The sequence below is a fragment of the Protopterus annectens genome, chromosome 9.part0, assembly GCF_019279795.1.
Source record: "Protopterus annectens isolate FY-2018-M chromosome 9.part0, PAN1.0, whole genome shotgun sequence".
Taxonomy (NCBI): Eukaryota; Metazoa; Chordata; order Ceratodontiformes; family Protopteridae; genus Protopterus; species Protopterus annectens.
The window spans coordinates 1,551,047,238-1,551,072,283 of NC_056743.1; the positions used below are offsets into that span (position 1 = coordinate 1,551,047,238).

General features: G+C 41.2%; 1 protein-coding gene across 1 annotated transcript in view; it reads left to right on the forward strand.

Annotated features, from left to right (window-relative positions):
- LOC122810718 (ammonium transporter 1 member 3-like) overlaps nucleotides 1–25,046 on the forward strand; it is a 998,780-nt gene that overhangs the window by 41,238 nt on the left and 932,496 nt on the right. The window contains exon 2 of the mRNA XM_044082282.1: nucleotides 17,022–17,111. Within this exon, the coding sequence (XP_043938217.1) occupies nucleotides 17,022–17,111 (90 nt within the window). The remainder of the gene's footprint in view (nucleotides 1–17,021; nucleotides 17,112–25,046) is intronic.

The following is a 25,046-nucleotide window of genomic DNA, read 5'->3' on the forward strand; positions in this document are numbered from 1 at the left end:
AGAGAGGTACAAGGTCATACCCGCTGTGCAGGCTGGCAGCGATAGCTTGGAGGTTTGCTCTTCAGCATTCATTAACTCTCCAATCATCTTATATTCTGTCAGAGCAAAACTTACTTGCAGACAAGCTTAGCTGGACCAGGGCAAACCCACACAAATGGAAATTAAATGAGGGGGAGGAGTTTTTATCCAGTTGTAGGGAACATCCTAAATAGATTTGTTCACCTCCTTTAAAACAGACAGCTAAACACGTTTTGTTCTAGGTATCCTTGCAAGCAAGCCTAGAAGACAGATGTGTTTTTATTCCTTTGGAAGGGAATGTTCCTTTATTCATTTCTTTCCAGGGATATCTGTGGTAATACTGAAGATTCAAAAGAATTCTCCAAAGTCATTGTGGTGCCCCCCCTTGTTGGCCCAGGCATCATTGCACGTTCATCATTCCCACTGCCTCAGTGACATTTTGGGTTATCTGTCAAGGTAATCCAGTACCGCCCATCTGTCAAAAGCTCAGACTCCCCTCCCACTATGCAATTATACGTTCTCTTTTCTTATGGAATTAGCCAATGGCAATTACCACAAACCTCCTCACTTACTGGGTCTGTTCACACAAGATGGGGAGAGTTTGATATACCCCAGTATCAACTAACTTCAACTGATTGCCTGGATGATTCAGTTTTAATACCTTTTAGGCACTGGTTTCACAAGGATGTGCAGCAGATACTAAAGGAAGCAAGTGGATGTGATTTTTACTGTTAGCACCTAACCAATAACCAGATGCCCATCAGTCATTTTGTACCACTAGTGCTGAAATATATGTGTGTTATTATCCTCTGGCCTCGCTTATTCTTCTGTAAAGGTTCATCTTGCATCCATTTCAGCATATCTTCCCATGAATCTTCGTATTTCTTCTCTGTTTGTTGTGAAACAATTTCTGTAAGGAGTTTTACACTTGAGATCTGCTCATAAAAAGGTTGCTCCTCCTTTGGATCTCAACTGCGTGCTGGAGAAATTGACTATGTCACTTTTTGAACCTGCCAATCAAGCTGATTTAAGGTTCTTGACTTGGTAGACTGTACTCATATTTGCTGTGACATTTGCAGGAAGAGTATCTGAGTTACAATCTTTTCTAATGAGAGAATCCTATCTGATTTTCCATAAGGATAGGATCTCTTTAAGAACAAACCCCTCATTCATGCCCTAAGTGGTTTCAGAGTTTTCTTTGAATCAAGCCATCAGTCACTCAGTTTTCTGCCCAGAACCTAAAAAACAGATAGAACAGATTCTGCATGCTCTCGGCATGCATTGGCAGCTCAGGTGCTATCCTGACAAAACTAAATCCTTTAGAAAAGCTGATCTGCTATTTATTTCTTAACAGGGGGCAAACAGGTATATCCTGTGAATAAACTGTCAGTTTCCAGGCTGTTGTCCTCAGCTACTGTTTTGTTTTTATTCTCACCATGACAAATCCATTCCAGGTAGTCTCGTGGCACATTCTGCTAGAAGCTCGTCTTCTTCAATAGCATACCCCAAAGGGGTGATCTCGAGAAGCATTCTGTAGACATCTACGTGGTCTTGTGTAAATACTTTTACTAGGCATTAAAAGCTGGATTCCTTTTCTAGGTCCATGTAAACCTTTGCTAAAACCATACTTCATGGGCTCTTAGATCCATATCCTTCCTCTTCCCAGGATGGGATAGGCTTTAGTATTTAACCCACATAGCCTAAGGACTACTGCAGCAGTGGGACTGATACACATAGTACAGTTGTGTAAGTTGCACATACCCATAACAATAGATGTCAGAATTCCTCACTGCTGCCATAACCACAGCCAACCTCCATCCCCCTACTCTTGAATATAGTTGTGGTTGGGATATAAAGTAGGGCAGTAATTATTTCGACTTTATATATTTTATTGTTATTATTAGTTAGTTATTTTGGTATTGGCAGGCTGTTCTCTCAATGTAGGGGCAAGAAAGTCCTAAAGAAATCTTCACTCTGATTGCTGATTTCACTCAGTTTAATTTCTCCAGATCCTTTGGTATTCTAATACCATGACAGAAATAGACCCCATTCCTATGTCAGGGTATGATTAAAGTTCATAAAATTAGTTTCAGTCTTTGATGTGAGCCAAAAGTGCTTTTCGCAGCATCTGCAACGTGTCCAGAACTGACTCCTTCTTCAGTTCAAATGGAGTTAAATGCATTGGTAGTATATCTAAATATAACTGTAGATGTTTTTTTTTATTAGACCCATTGCTCCTACTATTATTGGGACTCTCTGGGTATCTTTCTTCCTCATTGCTATCATTTCTGCCTGCAAATCTTGATATTTTATGACTTTGTGTTTCCCTGTACATGGGGCACTGTAATCACTAGGTTTAGCAATTTCAGTAATCAATGCTATTTTTATCATTTTTCATGAATTACTATAGTTGTTCTCATCTGTTTTTTTAATTGCTGGTAATGGATGACCCCATATGATGTACACTTCATCATTCTCTATAATATTTTGTGGTTCATGTTTCCAGTGCTTCTCAGCTACTTCTATATTGTAGTGTTTGCACAATCCCCAATGCAACAATCTTGCCACATTATTGTGTCTTTCAGTATACAGGGCATCTGCCATGAGTATATCAAACCCAACACTGCAAGGTGTGTGACTGTTTCCAATTCTTTTTTACAGAATCTATATTTGTCTGTTTCTCCCACATGTTCAATGGACTTCGTAAACCAACGTGTACATCATCCACTATCCTGTACTGCCATTATTAACCTTTCATCCTTTGGCTTCAACTCACCTCTTCTTAACCATTCCTGCTTCAACTCTTGATCAACATGAGATTGTTTCAGAAGATCTCTATACTTGCTGCTGTATTTATAGTGTTTCCACATTTCTTTTCCTTCTCATCTGACCCTTCTCCTTATATTCTATCTTCTGTTTTTAGCACATTCAATTGCTGTCTGATTTTGGTCTGCTTTCTGGTTTGATTTCCATTCTTGCTTGCTTCCTAAATCCTTCTGCTAAACTAAGCAGAGAGGTTGTCTTAGACTTCCTGTCCTCATGTTGTAAAGCTTTTGCTATGTTTGGATCAGCAGATATTCATGCAATTGATGACTGCAGATCAATTCATGTAATTAATTTCGAGGAGGCCTATACCTCCTTCAGAACATGGAGCGTATAGTCTTGATGTACATTGACTGTTATAAATCATTTGATAAGTGTGAAGCATTTTTCTCGTGTTTCTGTCCAACTGATCATATACCTTTTGGGCCAGTCAATCATACCAAAACTATAAGTTAAAACAGGAAGAGCAAATTGGTTTATAGCCTGGACTTTATTCTTAGATGTCAAGGCTATTTTCAATATTAGTTTTAGTCTTCTGAAGTATTCCATACAGAGCTTTATTCACATTTGTTCATGTTTTATTGCCAGTCCTTCATCAATTCCCAAATATTTGTACACTCTGTCCTGCTCAAGCTCCTTTATATCACATTCCTGTCTTAGATTGATATTTTCTTGGTACTGCAACATCCCTGCTTTAAATGTTGCTTTTGCAAATTTATCTAGATCAAATGTCATTCGTACATCTGAGAAAGTTTTAACCACTTGTCGATCTGCTTTCAACTCCTTGTCTGATGAACTATACAGTTTTAAGTCATCCAGAAAAGGTAGATAAGAAATCTTTTGGCAAGTTTGTTTTCGGGATAAAATAGTAACCAAGACCTAATCTATTAAGTGAACAGTTTAGTGGATTACAGGCAAGACGAAACAACAGCATTGACAAAGAATCACCTTGGAATATCCTCCTTTGAATTTTTATCCTTAAGATAATAATATTTGCCCTTTGTCATGGCTTAATTGAAAAGTGGTTTGCCACTGTTTCATGGTCACTGTAATGTAGCTGATCAATGTAGGATGTATCTTATACATCTGTAAGCACTCCTTTATTCATGAATGTGGGATGCTGTCACTTGCTTTTTTGTAATCTGTCCATGCCATACTTAGATTCTTCCCCTTTTGCAATTCTCCATTATGGCTTTATTTAACAAATGATCCTTTGTTTCACATAACTGTCTTTTGTTACCCTTTTGTTATTTTGCCATGATTGTGTTTTCTTCTGAATTACTATAAACTATGTTTGCATCACTTCCAGTGTATAGTTTGTACAACATTGGAAGGCAAGTTACTGGTCTATAGTTTTTAGGTTGTGACCTTACCTGAGTGGGATTTTCTACACTGAATCTTTTTTCTACACTGAATCTTTCCCTTCACAGGTAATCCATAACGTCAGTTTCTGTTTCTTTAGTGCTTCATTACTAATCCTGTATCTGATGTTGTAATTTTCATTCATTCCACAGCAAATGGGTTTTGATCCAACCCTTGGATCTGACTCGGCTGCTTTTTCCAGCTCATGGAACACTGAAACTTTCAAGCTCCTCCCTTACACAGATCTCATTTGCTGCCTTCACTTATGGACATATTCACTGTCAGCTCTCGAGCAGTAGTAGCTTTTTGTGAGTAAATATAGAAATTTCTTTGTTTAACTTTTTATCCTATTTGTTGGTAAAGTTTTCTACGTATCCACCCTTGCCTTTTCTACACTTTTTATTGTAAGTCTTCACTGCCTTACTTAGTATTTTCCCTTTCCTTTTTGCCTCCCTTACACCTTTTGATGTATATTCTGTATTCATTCATTGCCATTGTTGGTAATGCTTTCTCTTTATCTTTCTTTTCCAAAAAAAAAAATCTTTTTTTCTTCTGTTTTGTAGAACAGATATGGATGAAAAAACCCTCCAATTTTAAAAAAATCTACAGCCTGTGGCCATAAAATTCCACTATCTAATACATATGATATGTGTGTTTATTGTTTAGGTCTGGCCCACTTGGATTGTGCCTGTGATATTTGTAAGGTCTTTGATCCTAGGACCCTTATTGATAGGAGAAATTAATTTTGAGATGATTTCCTCCATCAAAATCTTCTGATACATAATTTGGGGCTCAAACCTCTAAATACAGGACAAAAAAGAGGCTCCCTCTACTCTTCCCTCATTAGGCCAATCATTGAGTACAATGGTCCATTTGGCATGTACCTCACTAAGCACCTGCAACAACTGGAGAGGTTGCAAAAGTACCTCACAAAGAGGATCCTAGGCCTTAAACACTTGTCCTATATGGACTGACTAAAAAAACCTATATGGACTGACTAAAAAAACTCCAACTATTCTGTCTTTTATCGTCTACTTGGAGGCGATCTCTGCTTGACTTACAAAGCCATGTCTGACCCAGCTCTTTTAGAAATGCTACAGCTGAGGAAATCCCAATCCCTGCCCACCACGCGCTCCAGAGACCTCAACCTCATTACCACAATCAATAGAACTTGCTTGGGGGGGGGGGGCAGGTTCATAACCCAGAGACTGCCCATGCTATGGAATAGACTTCCCATACATGTCAAGCAGAGCACCTCACTGGCCCTGTTCAAGAGAAATCTTGATGAGTGGATGGGAAATAGAAAATTCACCCCAGAGATCACTCCAATGGCTTTACTCGACAGATGCACTGAAAACTAAGGTCGGTTGGCACAATGCCAGGTTAATCATATGGGCTAAGCTTGTAAAGGCTCCAAGGCAATTAGCCTAGTACACACTTGTGAACCTTATGAAAAGCTTTTCCTGGACCCTCAAAGTTCCTCAACTCTGGGTTCGGAACCACCTCTGAAAATTTCAAAACCTTCGGATCTAAAGACATAACCTTGTGGTCCAACTACTTCAGATCCAAAAACAAAGATTTTGGATCTGACCCCCTCAGATCTGAAAAAAACATATGGAAAGGTTAACTTGGATCAGATCTCCCCTAAGCCTGAATCCAGTGCCTTCTCATCTTCCATCTCCCTTTCTGGAAAGGTGGCATCATTCTAGGGCTTCATCAATAGCGTCATCTTCTCATTCCTCCAGAAGGCTGACTGAAGCAGATGTGGACAGGATGATGAAATTCCACTTGACGCAAATTCAAATGGGGGTTCTCTTGGCTCCTACCCCACCCGGTCTGGAGACCTTCACGAGTACTACCCTGCCTGTTTTGTCTCCTTCTCTCATCTGACCTTTGATTTCAGAGCAGTTGGATCCGAGGATCCCAGATCCATCTGTATTAGATCAAAGACCATTGTGTCTTGTATGCTGGTTCCATCTCTGAGTGGACCAGCTCTGAGCACATTGGAGACGGATGACTATTAGAGCCGAAGCATCAGTGCTGGATCAGAGGTGCTGGAGTCAACTCCAAAGTTGTTGAGCTGTCTCTTCCCCTTGGAGCCTTGACTGTGGACAGCTCGGCTCCAACTCCTGCCTCTAGTTGTTTGCCTTTGGGTCAGAAGGAGCCGATGGTCCAGGAGCATCTCTTCTTGGAGCCATTGGTCTCCTTTTCTCCAAGGCATTCTGGTGTCAAGGTAGTGGAGAGAGTTTTCTGTGCTCTAAGAGAAAGGACGTATCCACCCTGTTTGGCTCCTACTTCCCAGACCCAGTTGTCTTTGCATCTTGAGCCTTAACTTCTTGCACTACAGGGACAGCAAGCCGAGAGTCTCCAGGATACACAGCAGGGTATATTGATATCTTCTGATACTTCTCTGGAAATATCCCACTGAATAGGTCCCTAGGAAAAGAAAATGGAAAGGAGGCACTTAGACTCTCCATAAGAGTCTGTCATGGAGGATACTGATTTTGATGAGGAGGAAGGGTCCCCAAGATCATCACCTAATGACATCTCCTTTGAAGATGTACTAGAAATCCTCAAGCAAACGAGTGGCTGGTCTGGGTGGCTGGTGTACTGATAACCCTTCCCAACAGGAATCAATATTCCTGGAAGCCTTTGGAGCTAGCCCATCTACCTGCTGGCTGACTTTGCCCATCGACAAGCTCATTGATTTGATCTCTTGATGGCATGGAAGGAACTTGATTCCATTGAACCAACCCCCCAAGAGACCCAACAGGATCCTGGCATCATCCAGGGACAGGGAATTTTGGAGCAAAGGAGTAACAGTTGATGCCATGGTCTTAGCAGCAGCCACAAAAAAGGAACTTGAAGAACAAAGTTCCTCTGTTCATCCCCTTAACAGGGAGTCTAGGGCACTAGACAGATTCAGGAAGCATGTATATGGTTCAGCAAATTTTGCACTTCGGTCACTGAATTATTTGGCACACTTCACTAGATTTCAGAAGGATTTTATTAAAGAACTTACCAAATTCCTCGCTGGGACCATTACTTCTGAGGCAGAGACCTTGATTGCCGCACAGTTGGCTACCCTACAGTCTATTTCAAATTCATCCATGAGGCTCATGTCACATGCGGCTGAAGGTACTTTAAGGGCTGTGGGTTCAGACATTTGCATTAAGAGACCTGTCTGGATCACCTGTGTGATTTCACTGAACCCATCAAGTCTTCCTTCATCAATGCTTCCTTTGACAGAAATTCTTTATTTGGCCCCAAGGTTAAAACACACTATTCAGGTGTAAGCAGGATAGTAAAACCCTGTCTGCTGTGGGTGTATGTTTTTCGACTCCTCGGGACCTTTTCTAGGAATCAACGAGGTGGTCAAAAAATGTAGTTCAGAAAGTCCCAGGGTCCTTTCCGAGATCCACATGGAGATAGTTTCCCTAGGGGCAGAGAGGGAACTGTAACATAAGACACCACTCATGTGGCAGAGGAGGACCGCAAAACCAAGGATCTAGATATACCTTCTTCGACAGATCCTACCAGTGCTCCTTAATGGAAGTCCAACTGTCCACTTCTGGAGGCAGTCGGGGGTCATTTATCCCTGCACCAGAGAGCCTGGCTAGAGATTATGAAAGATTCACGGGTGCAGAGGATTATTTCCATAGGTTATAAAATCCCCCTTTCCTAACTTCCCTTAACAGCAAACAATCTTTCCAATGTTCCACCGATTAGTGGAAAGTAGCAACACTAGAAATAAAAATTAAAAATAGTCTGCTACAAAAAAAGAGTCATCCAAGAGGTCTTCCAGACCAGGAGGAGTTCAACATTTACTCAAGATTATTTTAGTGCCAAAGAAAATAGACTGGAAACCAGTTTGGATCTCAGCATTCTGGACAAGTCAGTACAAAGTTCTGGATGGTCATGATTCAGTCCATTCTGCCTTTCCTGCACAAGGATGTCTGGATGTGCTCAGTAGGTCTTCAAGATGTGTACTGTCATATAAAAAATGAACAGACAGTCCAGAAAATACCTACAGTTCCAGCTGTGAGCCAGTCATTACCAATTCAGAGCTGTGCCCTTTCGTCTCAACACAGCCCCCAGGGTGTTCACCTAATTCATGGCAGTAGTGGCAGCTCGCTTGAGACTGCAAGAATTTCAGGTGTTCTTTTCTTTGACGAGTGGCTCATAATCACTGTGACCAGGCATCATCTGATCTGATCAAAGCACACGATTATGTACTCCAGTTATGCTGTCACCTGAGAATTACTATTAATAACAAAAAATCTCAACTAGAACCAACTCAAATATCAGAGCTTTGTTTGACACAGTATCCTTGACAGCCTCCCTTCCTTTGCCAAAGGTACAATCCATACGATTCAAGGTCAAAAATCATTAAAAATTCCTTTTTTCAACTCAATTGATTCTTCAAGCATTGGAGTCAATGTCTGCTGCAGAAGTTTTGGTTCCATTAGCAAGATACCACATGATAATTCTTCAGTGGACCCTAGTGACTCAGTGGTCTCTTCTTCACCAACCCTTATCCACCCAAATCAAGATAACTCAGGCACGCAAATATTACCTTCTTCAGTGGATTTACTCTGTCAGATAATACAAGGTGGCCCCTTTAGTCTTCCTCAGTCCAAGACCATAGTTACCATGGACACTTCCCAAATCAAGTGGGGGGCACTTCTTGGGAAAGACAGTCCAAGGCAAATGGTCTCCTGAAAAGGCCAGTGTGCATATCAATGTCCTAGACATGAGAGCTGTCCTCCTAGCATTGGAGGGCTTCCAAGACACTCTCCCTAAAGGGGCCATTGTGATTCAGCTGGACACTATGTCAGTGGTTTGGTACATCAACAAACAAAGAGGAACCAAATCGTATCCCCTCTGTCAAGAAGCTTTGAGGTTGTGACAATGGGCAATCTCATCCAGTCGATTTGTAATGGCAATGCACATTCCAGGGAATTCCAGTGTGATAGCAGACAAGTTAAGCACATCCATTTGCGTCATGAATGTTCACTCAACTTGAAAGTGGTGGAAAAGATGTTTAGTCAATTGGGCCATTCTTGCTGTGATGTCTGTGCATCTCCCCTCAACAACAAGTGCAGTAGTTTCTTAGCCCTTGTCCCCCTACTGGGGGAATCACTGAGGGACGCTGTTCTCCACGATTGCCCCCCAGGTCTTCTCTATGCCTTACTTCTCCCAGTACCTCTAATCCCCAAATTTCTTCAGAAAGCATATCGATTGAAGAGCACTGTCATCCTCATTGCTTCTTATTGGTCTTGTCAGATTTGGTTCTCCTTTCTTTGTCGTCATTTGCTTTGCCCACCATGGATTCTGGATCCAGTTCCAGACCTCCTGTCTCATCCGACATACCTGATACACCCAAACATCTTAGGCCTAAAATTGACTGCATGGTTTCACCACTTCCATTGTTAGCCAGAGGGGCCCAAGCTGTGCTTCCCTGTCTGCCACATTCTTTTATGCTTCCACAAAGCTTCAACTAGAAAAATTTACAAAAGTAAATGGAAAAGGTTTGGTGTTTGGGCACAACAAAATGACATTGACCATTTTTCAGTGCCATTTTCTAAAGTTCTAGAGGTTTTGGCTACAATTTTTAACAAAGGTGCTAGTTCTTCAACTATTAAAGAACAACTAGCTGCCATTTCTAGTTTTTACGTTGGAGTAAATTATTCATCTTTAGTTTGTTTCAAAATTTGTAAGGCCTTTATAAGGGGAACCTTTCTTCTTTGACCCCCTTTTAAAGATCCCACTTCCCCATGGGATTTGAATTTGATTTTACAATCTTTGACCCAATCTCCGTTTTAACCGTCAGCCAAGTGTGAACCAAAAATTCTCACCTGGAAGATTACCTTTTTAATGGACATTACATCTGCTAGTAGAAGAATCTCAGAACTTCAGACTATATCTTCTAAGCCTCCTTATTTGATTTTTCATAAGGATAGGATAGCCTTACAAACTGACCATCCTTCCTTCCTAAGGTGATGTCAGAATCCAATATTAGTCAGACTGTTAACCTTCTAGTTTTCTTTCCAAATTTCTCAAACAAAGGAGAGTATATGTTACACCTGTTGAATGTTCACAAACAGCTATATTTTTATCTACATAGGACAAAAAATTTTCAGGAAATCAGATCAATTATTTGTCTCTTTTTCTGATGCAAAATTGGGCAAACCAGTTACTAAGTGACCTTAGCCAAATGGTTAACTGATTGTATTTCCTTTGTTTGCAAAAAAAAAAAAAAGCTCATTCTACCAGGTCTATGACAACTTCATCAGTATTTTTATCAATATCTTCCTGGATGATATTTGTATCCATATCTGTATCTGCAACTTGGGTTAATCCTCATACCTTTATTGCTCATTACAAATTGGATCTGATCTCTAGGGGAACAGCAGCCTTCGGCTCAGCGGTGCTCAGTAATATCTTTCCTTAGAGTTGTCCCAGGATTTAGGTACCAAATAGCGATGGTAAAGCGAGCTGAAAAATACCAAAACCAAGAAGAAAAGCTTGCTTGGAAATCCAAATGAAAGGCTGAAACCAAATAAAACTCCTTTATTCAAAGCGAGTTACATTAACGCCACAAATGTTTGAATACGTTTTCGACTTTAGCGTACCCAGGTCTTCATCAGAAAAGCTAAATGTCATTGATAAAGTGCCTTTCATTTGGATTTCCAAGCAAGCTTTTCTTCTTCGTCCAGGATTTAGGTAGCTGGGGACTCTGTCCCATTTGTTGAGCAATGAATGAATATGACAACATCAAGTAAAGAAGTTATGTACTCAATGTAATGTTCCATCTGTGTTGTCCATTTTCATTCTTCCTCAGCTTCTATCCCTCCAACCTTCGACCAGTTTGACTTCTGGAAGTATTAGAAATGATAAAGGAACCAATGTTCCTTTATTTGAGCTCCAGATACTGTTATCTCATTTATTTTTATTTATTAAATATTATGTATGATTAAAGGTTGGCAAACAAGATCTAAGGTCTGGGTAAAGGACTAGTGCGTTATGGGTAAGGGAGGAGCTCAAGGGCTTCAGTGTTCCACAAGCGGGAAAAAGTGGCTGAGTCAGTTCTAAGAGTCAGATCCAAACCATTTATTGAGGAAGAATGAAAACAGACAACACAGATAGAATGTTATGGTGAGTACATAACTTCTTTTTTCTTCTTTCCCATTTTTTTTTCTTATTTTTTGTATTGTGAAATTTTCCATATCTGTATGCCTTTCCTGTTTTTCTCTTTAAATACATTTGGTGTTGCTGTTTGGATTGATTAAATTTCCTTTCTCCTTTGCATAAATATTGCACCATATCAAATCTGTTTTTCTTTCCCATGTCCATATTTCTTCTTCAGATGTATCCCACTCCACCTGTTTCTTCTTAATTTGGGGACACATTGTTCCATCATACTGTGACATAGCCTGTGTTAGACTTTCTGTACTAAATCCTTCACTTCACAGGTATTCTATAACTTCAATTTCTATTTGTTTAACGTCTGCTTTACTAATATTCTGTTCTACATTCCCCTTTGTGTTTTTATTTCTTGTATTGTGAAATTTTCCTTATCTGAATACCTTTGCTTGCATTTCTCTTCAAATATCTTTATATTTTCACACTTCCTCTGTCGCTTCTTTTTCCGGGCAGCCCAAAGTTTCTTTACGACGTAATTCTCTTCATGGACCTTTTCTACTAATGAACATAACTTTTTACTTAAAGATTTTGACAGTTTTTCTTGTGCAGGTATTTTTCTTTTCTCTAATAATCTTTTTAAATACTTTCTAACTGTAAATTATGGGTTTCGTGCATAATAGTAAGAATGCATAGTTTATTCTTTATCCTCAATGGTCCACTCTGTCATCTTTATGACTCTTTTTTGGCCTGTCAATTTTTTTGTGGATTTTGTGGACTGCTACTTCTGTTTACTACAGGGTGCCATCCTCCCTTCTTGAGCCTAGCCTAGCCCCATCGTTGGAATGTTTCCATGTCTTGAAGATTCTACACTGCCATTTCTTCTAGTGCGGACACCAGGATTGGGCACTTTTTTTTAGAATGGGAGTTCTGCACCTAGATGTCTCTTTTTATTTTTTAACCTATCTTTTTTCCATGATATATCCAATATAAAGTGCAGACTATGTATCAGTGTCGTCTTGTTGAGATTTTGTGATAACAGGGTCTATCACGTGAAGGTACTCACCAAGACGTCAGGATGAGTTCAGTCCCAGCAGTACTACTCTCCTTTTCTTGCTGATTTCATCAGCTCTCCATCTGAAACACTTGGATTTCCCTCCATGGGGATTAGCCAATCAGCTGTCAGAGTGAAGGGGGGGGGCAGAGCTTTTTGAATCAGGTTGGTTATCTCATATAGCCTATAGTTTACCACAGAAATGAGGAATTTGAACATCTACTGTTACAGCCAAGTGCAGCTTACAAAACTGTACTTTTTTTCCCTAACAGTACCTCTACACAAGACACCCTGGTACACTACTCATACATTATATACACCCAGTACTAGAACTATCTCTTTACCTAGTCCTTACTCAGTCTTAACTCAAAAGCACTGACACATATCCTCCCACCCCTAATGCTGAACCATCTTGTATGTCCAAAATTTTCAGCATTAATATGAACACACACACACACACTTACCATTGACATTACCAAATGCAGGAAACCCTGCATTTGACAAAATCAACATTTGATGTAAAAACACAGCAGTTAATCTGTCAATGAAAACAATGTTCAACAACTAACAACAGTCATTGATCTGGTGTGTCAATACTTGTGTTGCACAATGTAGTAATATTTACTGAAAGTGTGTGTGTGTCTGTTTGTCTCTCTGTCACTCTCTGTGTCTCTGTGTAGGGTTGCAGCACAAAAGTAACAAGCTGGCAATAATTTCTTTCACTTTGAGACAGAAACATCATCGGCAGTGCAATTATGATTGTGTATGTGAGGGAGATGTAGTTGCAGTGTATTTACAAGGGTCTATGTCATTTGATTCATAGGTTCATAGCTGTGTACTAGGCTAATGGCCCTGGAGCCTTTACAAGCCTAGCCAATAGAAGTACCCTGGCATTGTGCCACCCGATGTTAGATCCCAGTGCCTCTGTCAAGTAAAGCCACTGAAGTGTTCCCTGGGCTGAACTTTCTATTTCCCATCCACTCATCAAGATTTCTCTTGAAGAGGGCCAGTGAGGTGCTCTGCTTGACATGTATGGGAAGTCTATTCCAGGACATGGGCAGTTTCTGGGTTATAAACCTGTCCCTCTAGCATGTTCTGTTGATTGTGGTAATGAGGTTGAGATCTCTAGAGCGTGTAGTGTGGAGGGATTGAGATTTCTTTAAATGTAGGATTTCTAACAGGGCTGGGTCAGACGTGGCTGTGTAAGTCACGCAGAGATCGCCTCTTAGTAGATGATATGAGACAGAGAATAGCTGGAGTTTTTTTGAGTCTGTCTGTGTAGGACATGTGTTTAACGCCTAGGATCCTCTTTGTGAGGGACTTTTGTGGCCTCTTCAGCTGTTGCAGGTGTCTAGTGAGGTACATGTCAAATGGGTCATTATACTCAATGATTGGTCTAATGTGGGAAGAGTAGAGAGAGATGATGACTACTTTCTTCCTGGAAGTAAAACCCTTGGTAATGAGATGTGCCACCTGGTCAAGACAATTTGATTGAAAACTCATACAGATTTGAGGGTATAACATGAGGCTGACCACTGCAATCAACACATAATTTTGCTAGTCTCTATTCCCTAACAGCTCTTATGATAAGAAATGACACCATTGCATGATTTCTGTAGACTTCTCCGTTTTTCTGTCTCCCCAACAAAAATAACAATAACAAAATTCAAAGTTTTTTGATGAATTTAGTCTACTGTTCTGTTTGTAAGCTGTATGTAATCTGACACTGTATTCTTTTCAAATGTTTTGTATTGCATTTTTATTTCTTTTTCTTGTTACTACTGCTTATTTCATAAAATCACTATATAAATAGCTCTTGTATATTTAGTTAGAGCTTTTCTCCCCGGGCCTCTGCTGAAAAACGGCCACTAAGCTCAGTCAGACAAACCCAGTCAACAAATGTAAAATAAAAAATAAAAATAAATAAATATATAATGAGTTTTCAATCAAGTGGGTTCAACCATTTGGGATTCAATTAAATGAGTATTCAATCAAATTACATAGACCCATCTTTGGAGGTTTGGCAGGAAGAGGATATGTGTGAAAGCAACTGCTCATTGCCACAGCGGCACAGTGAACAACATTGCCATTTCACAGTGCTTGATTCTGGTTGAGTTTCTGGCTGTGGCTTTTTTCTGTATGGAGTTTGCATGCCTTCCTTGTCTCCGTCTGTGCCTAGTTTTGTGTTCTGATTCCTCCCACACGTCAAAAGACAAGCAGTAGGTGAAATGGCGTTCCTTCAGTTTCCCTGAAGATGAACACGCAGTGTGTGTGTGTGTGTGTGTGTGTGTGTGTGTGTGTGTGTGTGTGTGTGTGTGTGTGTGTGTGTGTTTGTGTGTCTGTAAAAGTGATTTTTTTTTATTTGTAAATACACACAATAATACCAAACACATACATAACTTTTGGTCAACTGTTTAATAAGTAATTAGCTTCAAATAGTAAGGCATAGAATGCATCACAAAACAGTCAGACCTTTACAGCTTCTATGGGGGGATCTGGTGGCTCCCACACTCTAGACTGTATAAATGGATTTTGATATGGACTTAGTGGTAGCCTCATCCCTCAAACTCACCCATTCTAAAACCAGCCCTGCTTAGAGGTGTGTATAGAAGGTTGCTGGAGCTTGTGTGGGGGGCTCAGGATGGCATGATCATTACTTCTTTAATTTTCCTTGCAATCAAACGTCAAAGGTGTGTACTGCAGGTAATTATAGATTGTGTTGGGGCTAGGGGCAATGTGGTCATTGTTTCTTTTTCTTGTAACAGAGCTCAGAAGTGTACAAAGAATATTACTCTGGTTTGTGTAGGGGAATTGTACCATCTTGGAGTAACAAATTGTAATACATTACTGTAATCATTATTTTTTTCACTTAACTCACATTCACATAAGCATGTATATAGGTGGTACCTTTTGGAGGGTAGGGGTGAGGTGGCATGCTGTGTATATGTATGACAGCAGTCACTAGAATACATGACTTTGGCCATTTGAATCTCTGCTTTCATCTTAATCTAATACCAGAAGGATATACAGTCAATGACTGTCTTCTGTTTTTTTTTTTTTTGGGGGGGGGGGTAGGCAGGCAGTATTCTCAGGCATGATTTATGTAGCTTTTCAACATTTGTCTTATTAGTTTATTGTGAGCTGTTATTTTGTCATTTTTGAACATTAAGCCTTGGACACATTGTATTTAAAACCTTTCATAAATAAGTTAAAAAATTTTTGTGTAACTTCCAAGGAACTGTAATTGAATATATGGAATCCCTGGCAAATGGAAACATATGCAGTATTTTGAATGTCAACATTACTGTTAGATTGTTTACCCTCACTGTATTCCCTTAGGTCATGGTCTAATTTGTTACACTTTCTTTTTAAAATATCATCACATTTTTTATCTATCACGCTCCTAATACCATAATATTTGTCCTGTTCACTCTGTACCCTAAACAACAAATCATTTTTAATACATAAATCTAATGTATCAATTTGTTCATTTAAAATCAACATTTCTCGATCATTGTTATGAATCAAGGCTTTTAAAATGTCCAGACCACATCTATCGAAAATAGTTATTAATTCTTTGTGAAGTTCAGTTCCTTCTGAGACATTATTCGGGTATTTGAAAACCCGTAAGCCATTAGGCGCTATCCCATGTTTTAAACATTCCCCAAGGATGCATTTTCAATATTTAAAGTTTTGTACCTGGTTAAACCCTAAACTACAAAAGTTGAAAGAGCTACCAGATAAATATGCATTTATACAGAGCTAGTTCTGCCTGATGCCAGTAGATATGTAGCACAGTGCATGTCTTGACAATGTGAAGAGGTATATTAAACTGCATGCATGTCAGGTCAGAGCACAACTGATGTCAGAGAACACAAACTTTTGAGTATTAGGAATATTGCTACATCAGTTACTATTATGGTGATTAACCTGACAAAACTGTCATTTGATGTGTGCACTTGCCTGTGCCCCTGGCTTAAGTATTGCACCGTTGTAAGCTTAATGCTGATCATGCCTAAGGAAAAAAGCAGAACTGACATAACACGAAAGCAATGAAAACTGTTTCTTATGCTTCTGCAACAGTTTCTTTTTCTCTCTTGGTGTGTATCACCTCATCCTACTGTTATAGTAAGTAATACACACAGGTGACCTAACTGCAGAAATGCTTTTTTTTGTACTTCAGAAATCACACTTGTAGAAAATATCCCACATCTGGCTTTTACTGACTAGTTTAGGTTCATATTAGACTAGCAGCTCTGAAGGGGTGTTATGAGCTTAGCAACTAACCTGAGGTTAGAATCAAACCCTATACCTTGTGTCCGTGACGTAAAGGACTTAACCTTTTTACCAAACCTACCAGGCAAAGATGTGACTACTTCCAGATTAGAAACATCAACACCATCAACCATCCCCCATGCTAACTTCCGTAGTCCGCTGAGATACACAGGCTGCATTCTAAATGTGACAGCCAATTTGACAAATTGTGGATGTTTTGTTGCTTCTCTCTTGATGATTAGTTAGTTTTTCTGTCATGTTGTAATTTATGCTTTACTGTTTCAGCATGCTAATAACAGAGTTGCCGTATTCTTTATGATGTATTTAAATATTATTTTTATTTCAGTCTTCAAATTTGGATTTACATTCTTTGCAACTGGAAAGACAGCGGAACTAAGCTCTGCAAATGTATTGTTCCTTAGCGTGGCAGACAGTTGTAAGTTGAACATTTATTTACTATCTTCTTACACTGTTTATTCATTGACATTAATTCTGAATACCCCCCAAAGGATGATGCATATTCTTAAAAATGCATGACGAATTTTGTCCATGATTGACTCTCTCAGTAGCTCAGACAGCCTATGATCAATAATTTAATAACTTTACCAGTACAGCTGCTTTTATATCACTGTGTAAGTAATGGAAGTTCATCTTGTCTTAAAGTTTAAAGACATATTTCCAGTGTGACCATACTACAGATGGCAGAATTATGGTTAAAAAAGTTTCATAAAAATGTGCACACACTAACATAACGTCTGAGTGGCGGGGTAATGAGAACTTTGTGTCCTTCCCCATTAAATATAACATTCTTAGATTTTGCACCACCTTAAGCTGGTCATTCCCTCTGGAAAGGGAAAAGTTCTTCACAATATGCACATTCCACAGCTCACTGAAGGTTTTTTGATAAATTTTTCTTTTACCAGATGGTTACCTGACAATTTATGATGCTCCTGATTTTCCATTGAGACATATATATATATATATATATATATATATATATATATATATATATATATATATATATACATACATATACATATACATATACATATATATATATTTTTTTCAGTGTCAGAAGTTACTCAAAAACGTATGAATATCTTACCTCCCACAATCCTCTTTACTGGTAAAAAAAAAAAATCCCAGCAATATCTGCAATTATGACCCAGAATATTTTGGTGTTATTCACATTAATATCAGTCCAGTACGAGATAGTCCAAAAGATGTACATGCTTGAAATATCTTCAGTTTTTCATGCTATTCACAGTGCTTAGATAAAATTCTCTTTCACATGCAAGTAATTCTCATTTTATGGAGTACTTGAAACAGAAACAATTTTATTTTCACAGATTTTGCAATCCATTTATTTTGGAGTGGGGGGATTGTACCTGTGCAAGTCTGGTTTACAGAATTGTATTTTTTTTACTTGAGTTTAAATTTTTACAGTCATCATGATCATTATATTTGTGATTATGTACCCTGCCAACTGGAGTTATGTGCAATTGTGGGTTATAATTTGTGCCTAAGGACACTCACAGTGTGCTATGTGCTTTGATGCTTAGTGATTATAGTGTTTGTCAAGATTTTGTGGCTTCTACCAGAAGCTGGGAGACAAAAGTCCTGGTTGTCAGTTTATTTTGATAAAAACTCAAAAACATGATTCATGTCTTAAGTTTAGGATGAGTCTAAGGATTTAGTGGAAGTTCCAGCAAAATCTCTGTAGCCTCAACTTTCATTGAGGCTTCTAAAAAAGAGAAAAAAGGCAATAAAATAGTGAAATAATCAAAAATGGTGAAATAAAGAGAAATAATGAAATATTGTTTACCTTCAAAAGTTGAGATGATTTAATTTATTACACATGAATGAGAATGTGAGTTATCTGTTCCCCTTTACAAGATCAAATTACTGAAAGCTCGAAATTCATCAGCTCGAGCCCAGAATCTCGAGTTTTCAGTAACTCTAAATTGTAAAGGGAAGCTGTAAAAGTAAAAAAAAAGAAATGTACTTACGTGTATGCAGGGAGCTAGGTCCCCCTGCATCGTTCCTGGTGTAATATGCGAGTTGTGTGACCGGACTTTAGCGGAGAAGAGGACATTCTCCCGTTGTGTGCTTATGCATATACCGCAGAACAGGAGAATTCCCTTTTCTTCACTGAACTGAGATCTCAGAGTTGGTATATTTAAGAAGGGGGGTGTGGGGGGTGCAGGGGGGGCTTGCCCACCTGCAAAAACCTTAGAAAATTGTTTTACAGTTGTTTTTGTTTCCCTGCAGAATTTCGAGTTACTGAAAACTCGAGATTCTGGCTTCGAGCTTATGAATTTCGAGTTTTCAGTAATTCGATCTTGTGAAGGGGAACCGAGTTATCATAGTGAGATGCAATAAAGGCCTAGACAGCAAATGTTGTGACCATGAAAGTACCTTCTCAGTTGATTGAAATATCCATCACTGAATACAAGAAGTTAGTTCAGAAGTGTACAATTCAGGAGTCAGAGGCACCCACTAGTCCATATTCCTCTTTAATGTAGACCATAACCTTGAGTTAAGGGCTGCTTCTGGTTCTTTATCCTTTGTAGTTAAAGGGGGCTTAAACAGAGGATTCTGACAAAGAGGAGGAGAATTGTAAGTCTCTTGTAAAGTTCAAAGTTTATTTATTTATAAATGATGAGAATTCATCCAATGTGATTTCAGTTTTATCAGTTTGAGGATTTCACCCTTGTTGAGATGATGACTCTGATGAGAATTTTTCAAATGGGGAGATAAGAAAATGGCATCATCTAAAAAGAGATGCTATGACTATATAATGTCAGTCCACCTTAACCCTGGATTAGTCCTATCATTTTCCTTAGATACAGGGCATCATAAAGGAGGCATCTGTACACCCTGAAATATGGACTCCCACACCAAGTTTTCTGATGAATTGTAGGGGGTACTAAATACCACCTAGTACTGAATCAGATCCATAAAATCAAAATCTGGGATAAGGGATGTGATATCACAATGAACAAAAGAAGAATGTAAGGAATTCCCTTACATTCAACAGACCAGAAAGAGCTGATGTTACGTTGTCCATCTCGCCTTCTTTCTGGTTGGGTTCAGAGCCGATCTCGGCTCCGACTCAGCCACTTCTAAAGCTCGAAGAGTCCTTACTGGCCCAAGGCTAGCCCCTTATCCCAGCATGCTTAGCAGTAGCTTCTCAGATCTCGTTTGCCGCTTGCGGTGTCGAGGTTGTCTTCTGCTGGCTCAGGCTAAGTAGTTAATTTTTTTCTTTCAAAATTGCTATTTTTTAAGGCTAACTATCCTTAGAAGTTAGAGTTTATCTTACTTATCATCCCCTATCTTCATTACAGTTGTTGTTTGCTGTTGTTAGGCCGTCGTTTCCTCTCAAGCCTTTTTCTGTGTGTTGTCGGCGCCCCGTTTTTTCTTGAGGGTTGTTGTCATATCCCTTTTTCCCTCCTTGCTTCTTAGGAAGAAGCCATTTTAGCTAGAGGCTTTCTCTTTGGGAGCAGTAGCCATTTAACTTAGAAGGCTACCCCTTCTCTTTTTTCCTTAAAAAAAAAAAAAAAAAAAAAAAAAAGAAAATCTGCACACTCTATTGTGCTCCCTCTTTGTATTTATGATGTCTAAAGACCCTACAAAGCAGTCAGGTTTTAAGAAATGTGACTCGTGTTGCCAAAAAATGTCCGTTACGGATGGGTACATGAGTTGTGTTTATTGTTTAGGTGCGATCCACCTGCAGGACTCGTGCTCTGTTTGCCATGCCTTTAGTGCATGGGTTTTGGAGGAGCGATGCAACAAACTGATAATGAGAGGGTTATTAAAACCTCAGGTTGAGGTTGCATTGGATACTCAACCTTCTAAAAATTCTGATGACAAACGGGCATCTTCGTCGGCTCCACCTTCGGTGGCAACAAAGTCAAAATCGAAATCTTCAGATCCTTCGGAGTGGATTGTTGGCTCCGAAGAGTCCTTTTCTCTGGCAGCTCCATCTGTGGCTTCGGAGCCTTCCCGAACTCAAAAGAGATCGAGATCGAGGACCCGGTGAGATGTGTGCCTCAGTCCCCACTCTTGCAGTCAGTGGCAGGAAGTCACCAGTCCTCAGCCCTCTCCTCTCGATCATTCAAGAGTTTATCGGATGATGATGTGGAGAGAGTGGTGTAGAGGCTGCTCAGGACATGGGTATTTGCTCAATTGTTGTTGGGCCCAGCCCAGAAGGAAGTGATGCCGTTGTCCGAACCAGTCCCTGTCTCTGTTCCTCCTCCGACTGCATCTTGTTCAGAGCCGGAGTGCATGGAAGTAGTAGTGGTGGAACCGTCGGTTCCGACAACCCTTGCCTTGTCGGTTCCGACATTCGCTCCGACCTCTTTGACAGTCTGCTCCGTCGAGGGGTCTGGGCACTGAGGGGGGAAGTGGCATCGGACCCTTGTCTGACCCCGCTTTTCCTCTCGAAGCCTCGGCGCAGGTGAGTTCGGCACCCACATCTGCCTCGGAGCCATCGCCTTCAGTGCGGAGGAGCTCTCCAGGCTCCTTGGAGCTGGAGCCTCCTTCCGTTCTGGATCACAGCACCTTCGAGGTGATGAGGAGTATGCTGTCCACCGAGACGGCCCCATCCTCTACTCCATTGGCTCCGTCCCCATCGATACCGGTGTCTGCCTCAGATCCTTCTCTCTGTCCCAAGCGTAGGGAAACGATGCCCCAAGATGCCCCACAGGGCAACCCCTCTTCTTCCCAGACCTCTCCTGAGCACGCCTCAGAAGAGGTTCCCAGGAAGAAAAAATGTAAGGGGAAACATGTGGACTCCCCTGAGTCCGTCATCTCTGACACGGACTTGGATGACTCAGAAAGGTCCCCATGGCCCCCCTCTGAAGATGTCTCATTCTCAGACATCCTGGAGATCCTTAGGCAGAGGGGAAACTGGAAGTTCCTTGCCCCTTCTGAGATGAGTCCATGTACCTGGATGCATTTGGTTCCTGACCTTCCACCTCCTGGGTGTCTCCGCCTTTCAACCCACTTTTGTCTGTAGTGAGTAGAAAGTTGTGGTGGAGCCCGTTCTGAGAAGGCCTAACAAATTCATGACCGCACCAGAGGACAAGACTTTTCTCTCCAAAGGCGTGTCAGTTGATGCTATGGTGGTGGCAGCAGCCACCAAGAAGGAACTCGCGGAGACTTCCTCTTCTGTCCATCTGCCAAACAAGGAGTTTAGAGCCATGGATAGATATGGGAAGCGTGTTTTCTCTTCAGCAGCCTTTACTCTTCGGTCGCTGAACTATTTGACACATTTCACAAGACTTCAGAGGGATCGCCTTAAAGAGCTGGAAGATACCCCCCCGGATCCTTCAGCTGAGGGAGCGGCTTCCAAGTCGGCTAATAAGCTAGCAACCCTAATCTCCATTGTTAACTCCTCTATGCGCTTGATTACTTGCGCAGCAGATGGAGCAAGTAGGGCTGCAGGCACAGGAGTGGCTCTTCGCAGATACTCCTGGATGTGCCTTTGTAAGTTTGTGGAGCCCTTCAAGTCCTCCTTTACGAACGCCCCCTTTGACGGCTCGACCTTGTTTGGGCTGCAAGTTCGAGAGACTCTTATCGGGAGTGAACGAGATGGCAAAACCCTCTCTGCCGTAGGAGTCCATTTTTCCACTCCATCCCGGCCTTATCCCAGAGGCCAAAAGAGTGGCAAAATGTGGTTCCGTAAATCCCAGGGAGCTTCACCAGACACTTGTGGTGATTATTCCCCCAGAGGCAGAGGGGGAAATAATAATGGGAGATGCTGACCTCGTGGCAGAGGGGGGTCCGCAACAGGGCAGCAGGGATACATTCTCTGCCAGGCCCTTTCAGAATCCCTGAAGGATTGCCTTGCTGCCCACCTCTGGAAGCAGTTGAGGGCAGAATATCACTGTACCCAAGAGCCTGGCAAGATATAACAGAAGACGAGTGGGTACAGTGCATAATATCCAGGGGTTACAAAATTCCCTTCTCCCAAACACCCCCAAGAAGTCAAAAATCATCAATCCCAGATGTTCCACCCAATCTTCGGGATCAAGCAGCCATAGACGTAAAAACTTTGCTGCAAAAATAGCCATTCAGGAAGTCCCTGCAGACCAGATAGAATCTGGAATTTACTCAAGGTTCTTTTTAGTTCCAAAGAAGACAGGGACTGGAGACCTATCTTGGGTCTCAGCAAGTTAAACAGGCCAGTAAAGAAGACCAAGTTCTGGATGACTGTCCCGGTCAGCTTGAGAGTTTGAATGGAAGGATGAAGAGCACCCGACTGATGTGTCAGGAGGTCTGGAACCGGGTCCAGAATCCAAGGTTCCTCTTTCAGGTAATACCAAAGGAACAGGAACCATATCTGACGAGGCCAGTACGGGGCAATGAGGATCAGTTTGCAACTCAGCAACTTTGCTTTCTGAAGAACTTTTGGAATTAAAGGAAAGGGGAAGAAAGCATAAAGAATCCTGGGGGGCCATTCTACCCTTTTTGGGTCAGGACGATTGGATGTGCTCTATCGATTTCCAGGACGCGTACTACCACATAAAAATGGACAGGCGGTCCAGGAGACATTTATGCTTCTGGCTGGGAGCCAGTCATTACCAGTTCAGAGCTCTGCCCTTTGGTCTCACCACAGCCCCCAGGGTGTTCACCAAATGCATGGCAGTAGTGACGGCTCACCTGAGACGTAGGGATTCCGGTGTTTCCTTATCTAGACTGGCTTCTCACTGCCACCACCGAGCATCATCTCTTAAGGGCCAGAAACCACAGGATTCACACTTGTGCATGGGTAGGAATTACAATAAATTACGAAAAATCTGCCTTGTTACCCTCTCGGTGTATTACTTTCATAGGCACTCAACTAAAGACAAGAAACATGATAGCCAAGCTCCCACAAGAAAGGGTGCTTGCCATTCGAGGTCAGGTCTCTCTCCTCTTGTCAAAGTCAAAGGTTCAGGTACGGTTAGTCCTAAATGTCTTGGGTTTGATGGCGGCTGCCATTACTCTAGTTCCATTAGCTCGTTACCATATGAGGATTCTGCAATGGCTCCTCTTCACTCAGTGGTTGTATCAGGACTTGCCAATGTCACACATGATCTTAATCATGGATGCTTGCAAGAAAGATCTACAGTGATGGCTGCACTCTCCCCTAGTCGCTCTAGGCAGACCCTTTGTAGCCCCTCATCCGGTAGCCACAGTTAACACGGGCGCTTCCCAGATAGGGGGGCATTATCTGGGACAGACAGTCCAAGGAACTTGGCAACCTCATGAACACCATTTGCACATCAATGTCCTGGAGATGAGAACGGTGTTATTAGCATTGCAAGCACTTCACGACTCTCTCCCCTTGGGCTATATAGCAATTCAGATGGACAACATGCCAGTAGTGTGGTACATCAACAAACAGGGCAGAACCAAATCTTACCCCTTATGTCGGGAGGCCCTTTGAGTATGGGAATGGGCAATCTCCTCTCAGCATTTTCTCGTTGCAACGCACATACTGGGGAAGTCAAATGTGATAGCGGACAAGCTCAGCAGGGCATTCCTCATGCCCCACGAGTGGTCTGTGAAACAAGATGTGGCGGATATGATCTTCCGCAGATGGGGCCAGCCATGCTGCGATCTTTTTTGCCTCTCACCTAAACAACAAATGCAGCAGATACTTTGCCTTAGTTCCTCCACCGGGACAGTCACCCAGAGATGCACTGGTCCACGATTGCCCCCCCCCCCGGGATTCTTTACGCTTTCCTTTAATTCTAAAAGTTATTCAGAAAGCAAAGTTGCTGAGTTGCAAACTGATCCTCATTGCCCCATACTGGCCTCGTCAGATATGGTTCCTGTTCCTTTGGCATTACCTGAAAGAGGAACCTTGGATTCTGGACCCTGTTCAAGACCTCCTGACACATCAGTCTGGTGCTCTTCATCCTTCCATTCAAACTCTGGTTTCTCCACTTTCGATCCTAGCCAGCCTCCCTTATTTCTCACCTATGGTTCAACATATTTTAGTCTCTTCTCATAAACCAACTACTAGGAAACTTTATGCTAGTAAATGGAAGAGGTTCTCCTTCTCGGCCGAACAAAATGACATTGATCCCTTTACAGCTCCATTTGCAAAAATCTTGGGCTTCTTGGCAGAAACCTTTGAAAAAGGAGCAGCAGCTGCTACGATTTGTGTTCAACTGGCTGCTATTTCTAATTTTCATGTGGGCCTTCTAGGTTCTAACGTCATGTCCCATAAGCTATGTAAGGCCGTTTTGAAAGGTGCTACCCTATTAAGGCCTGCTTTCCGAGAAACTCTCCATCCTTGGGATTTAAATTTAATACTAGCAGCTCTGATTCTTACTCCCTTTGAACCAGCCGCTTCTTGTCCTCTAAAGTTCTTATC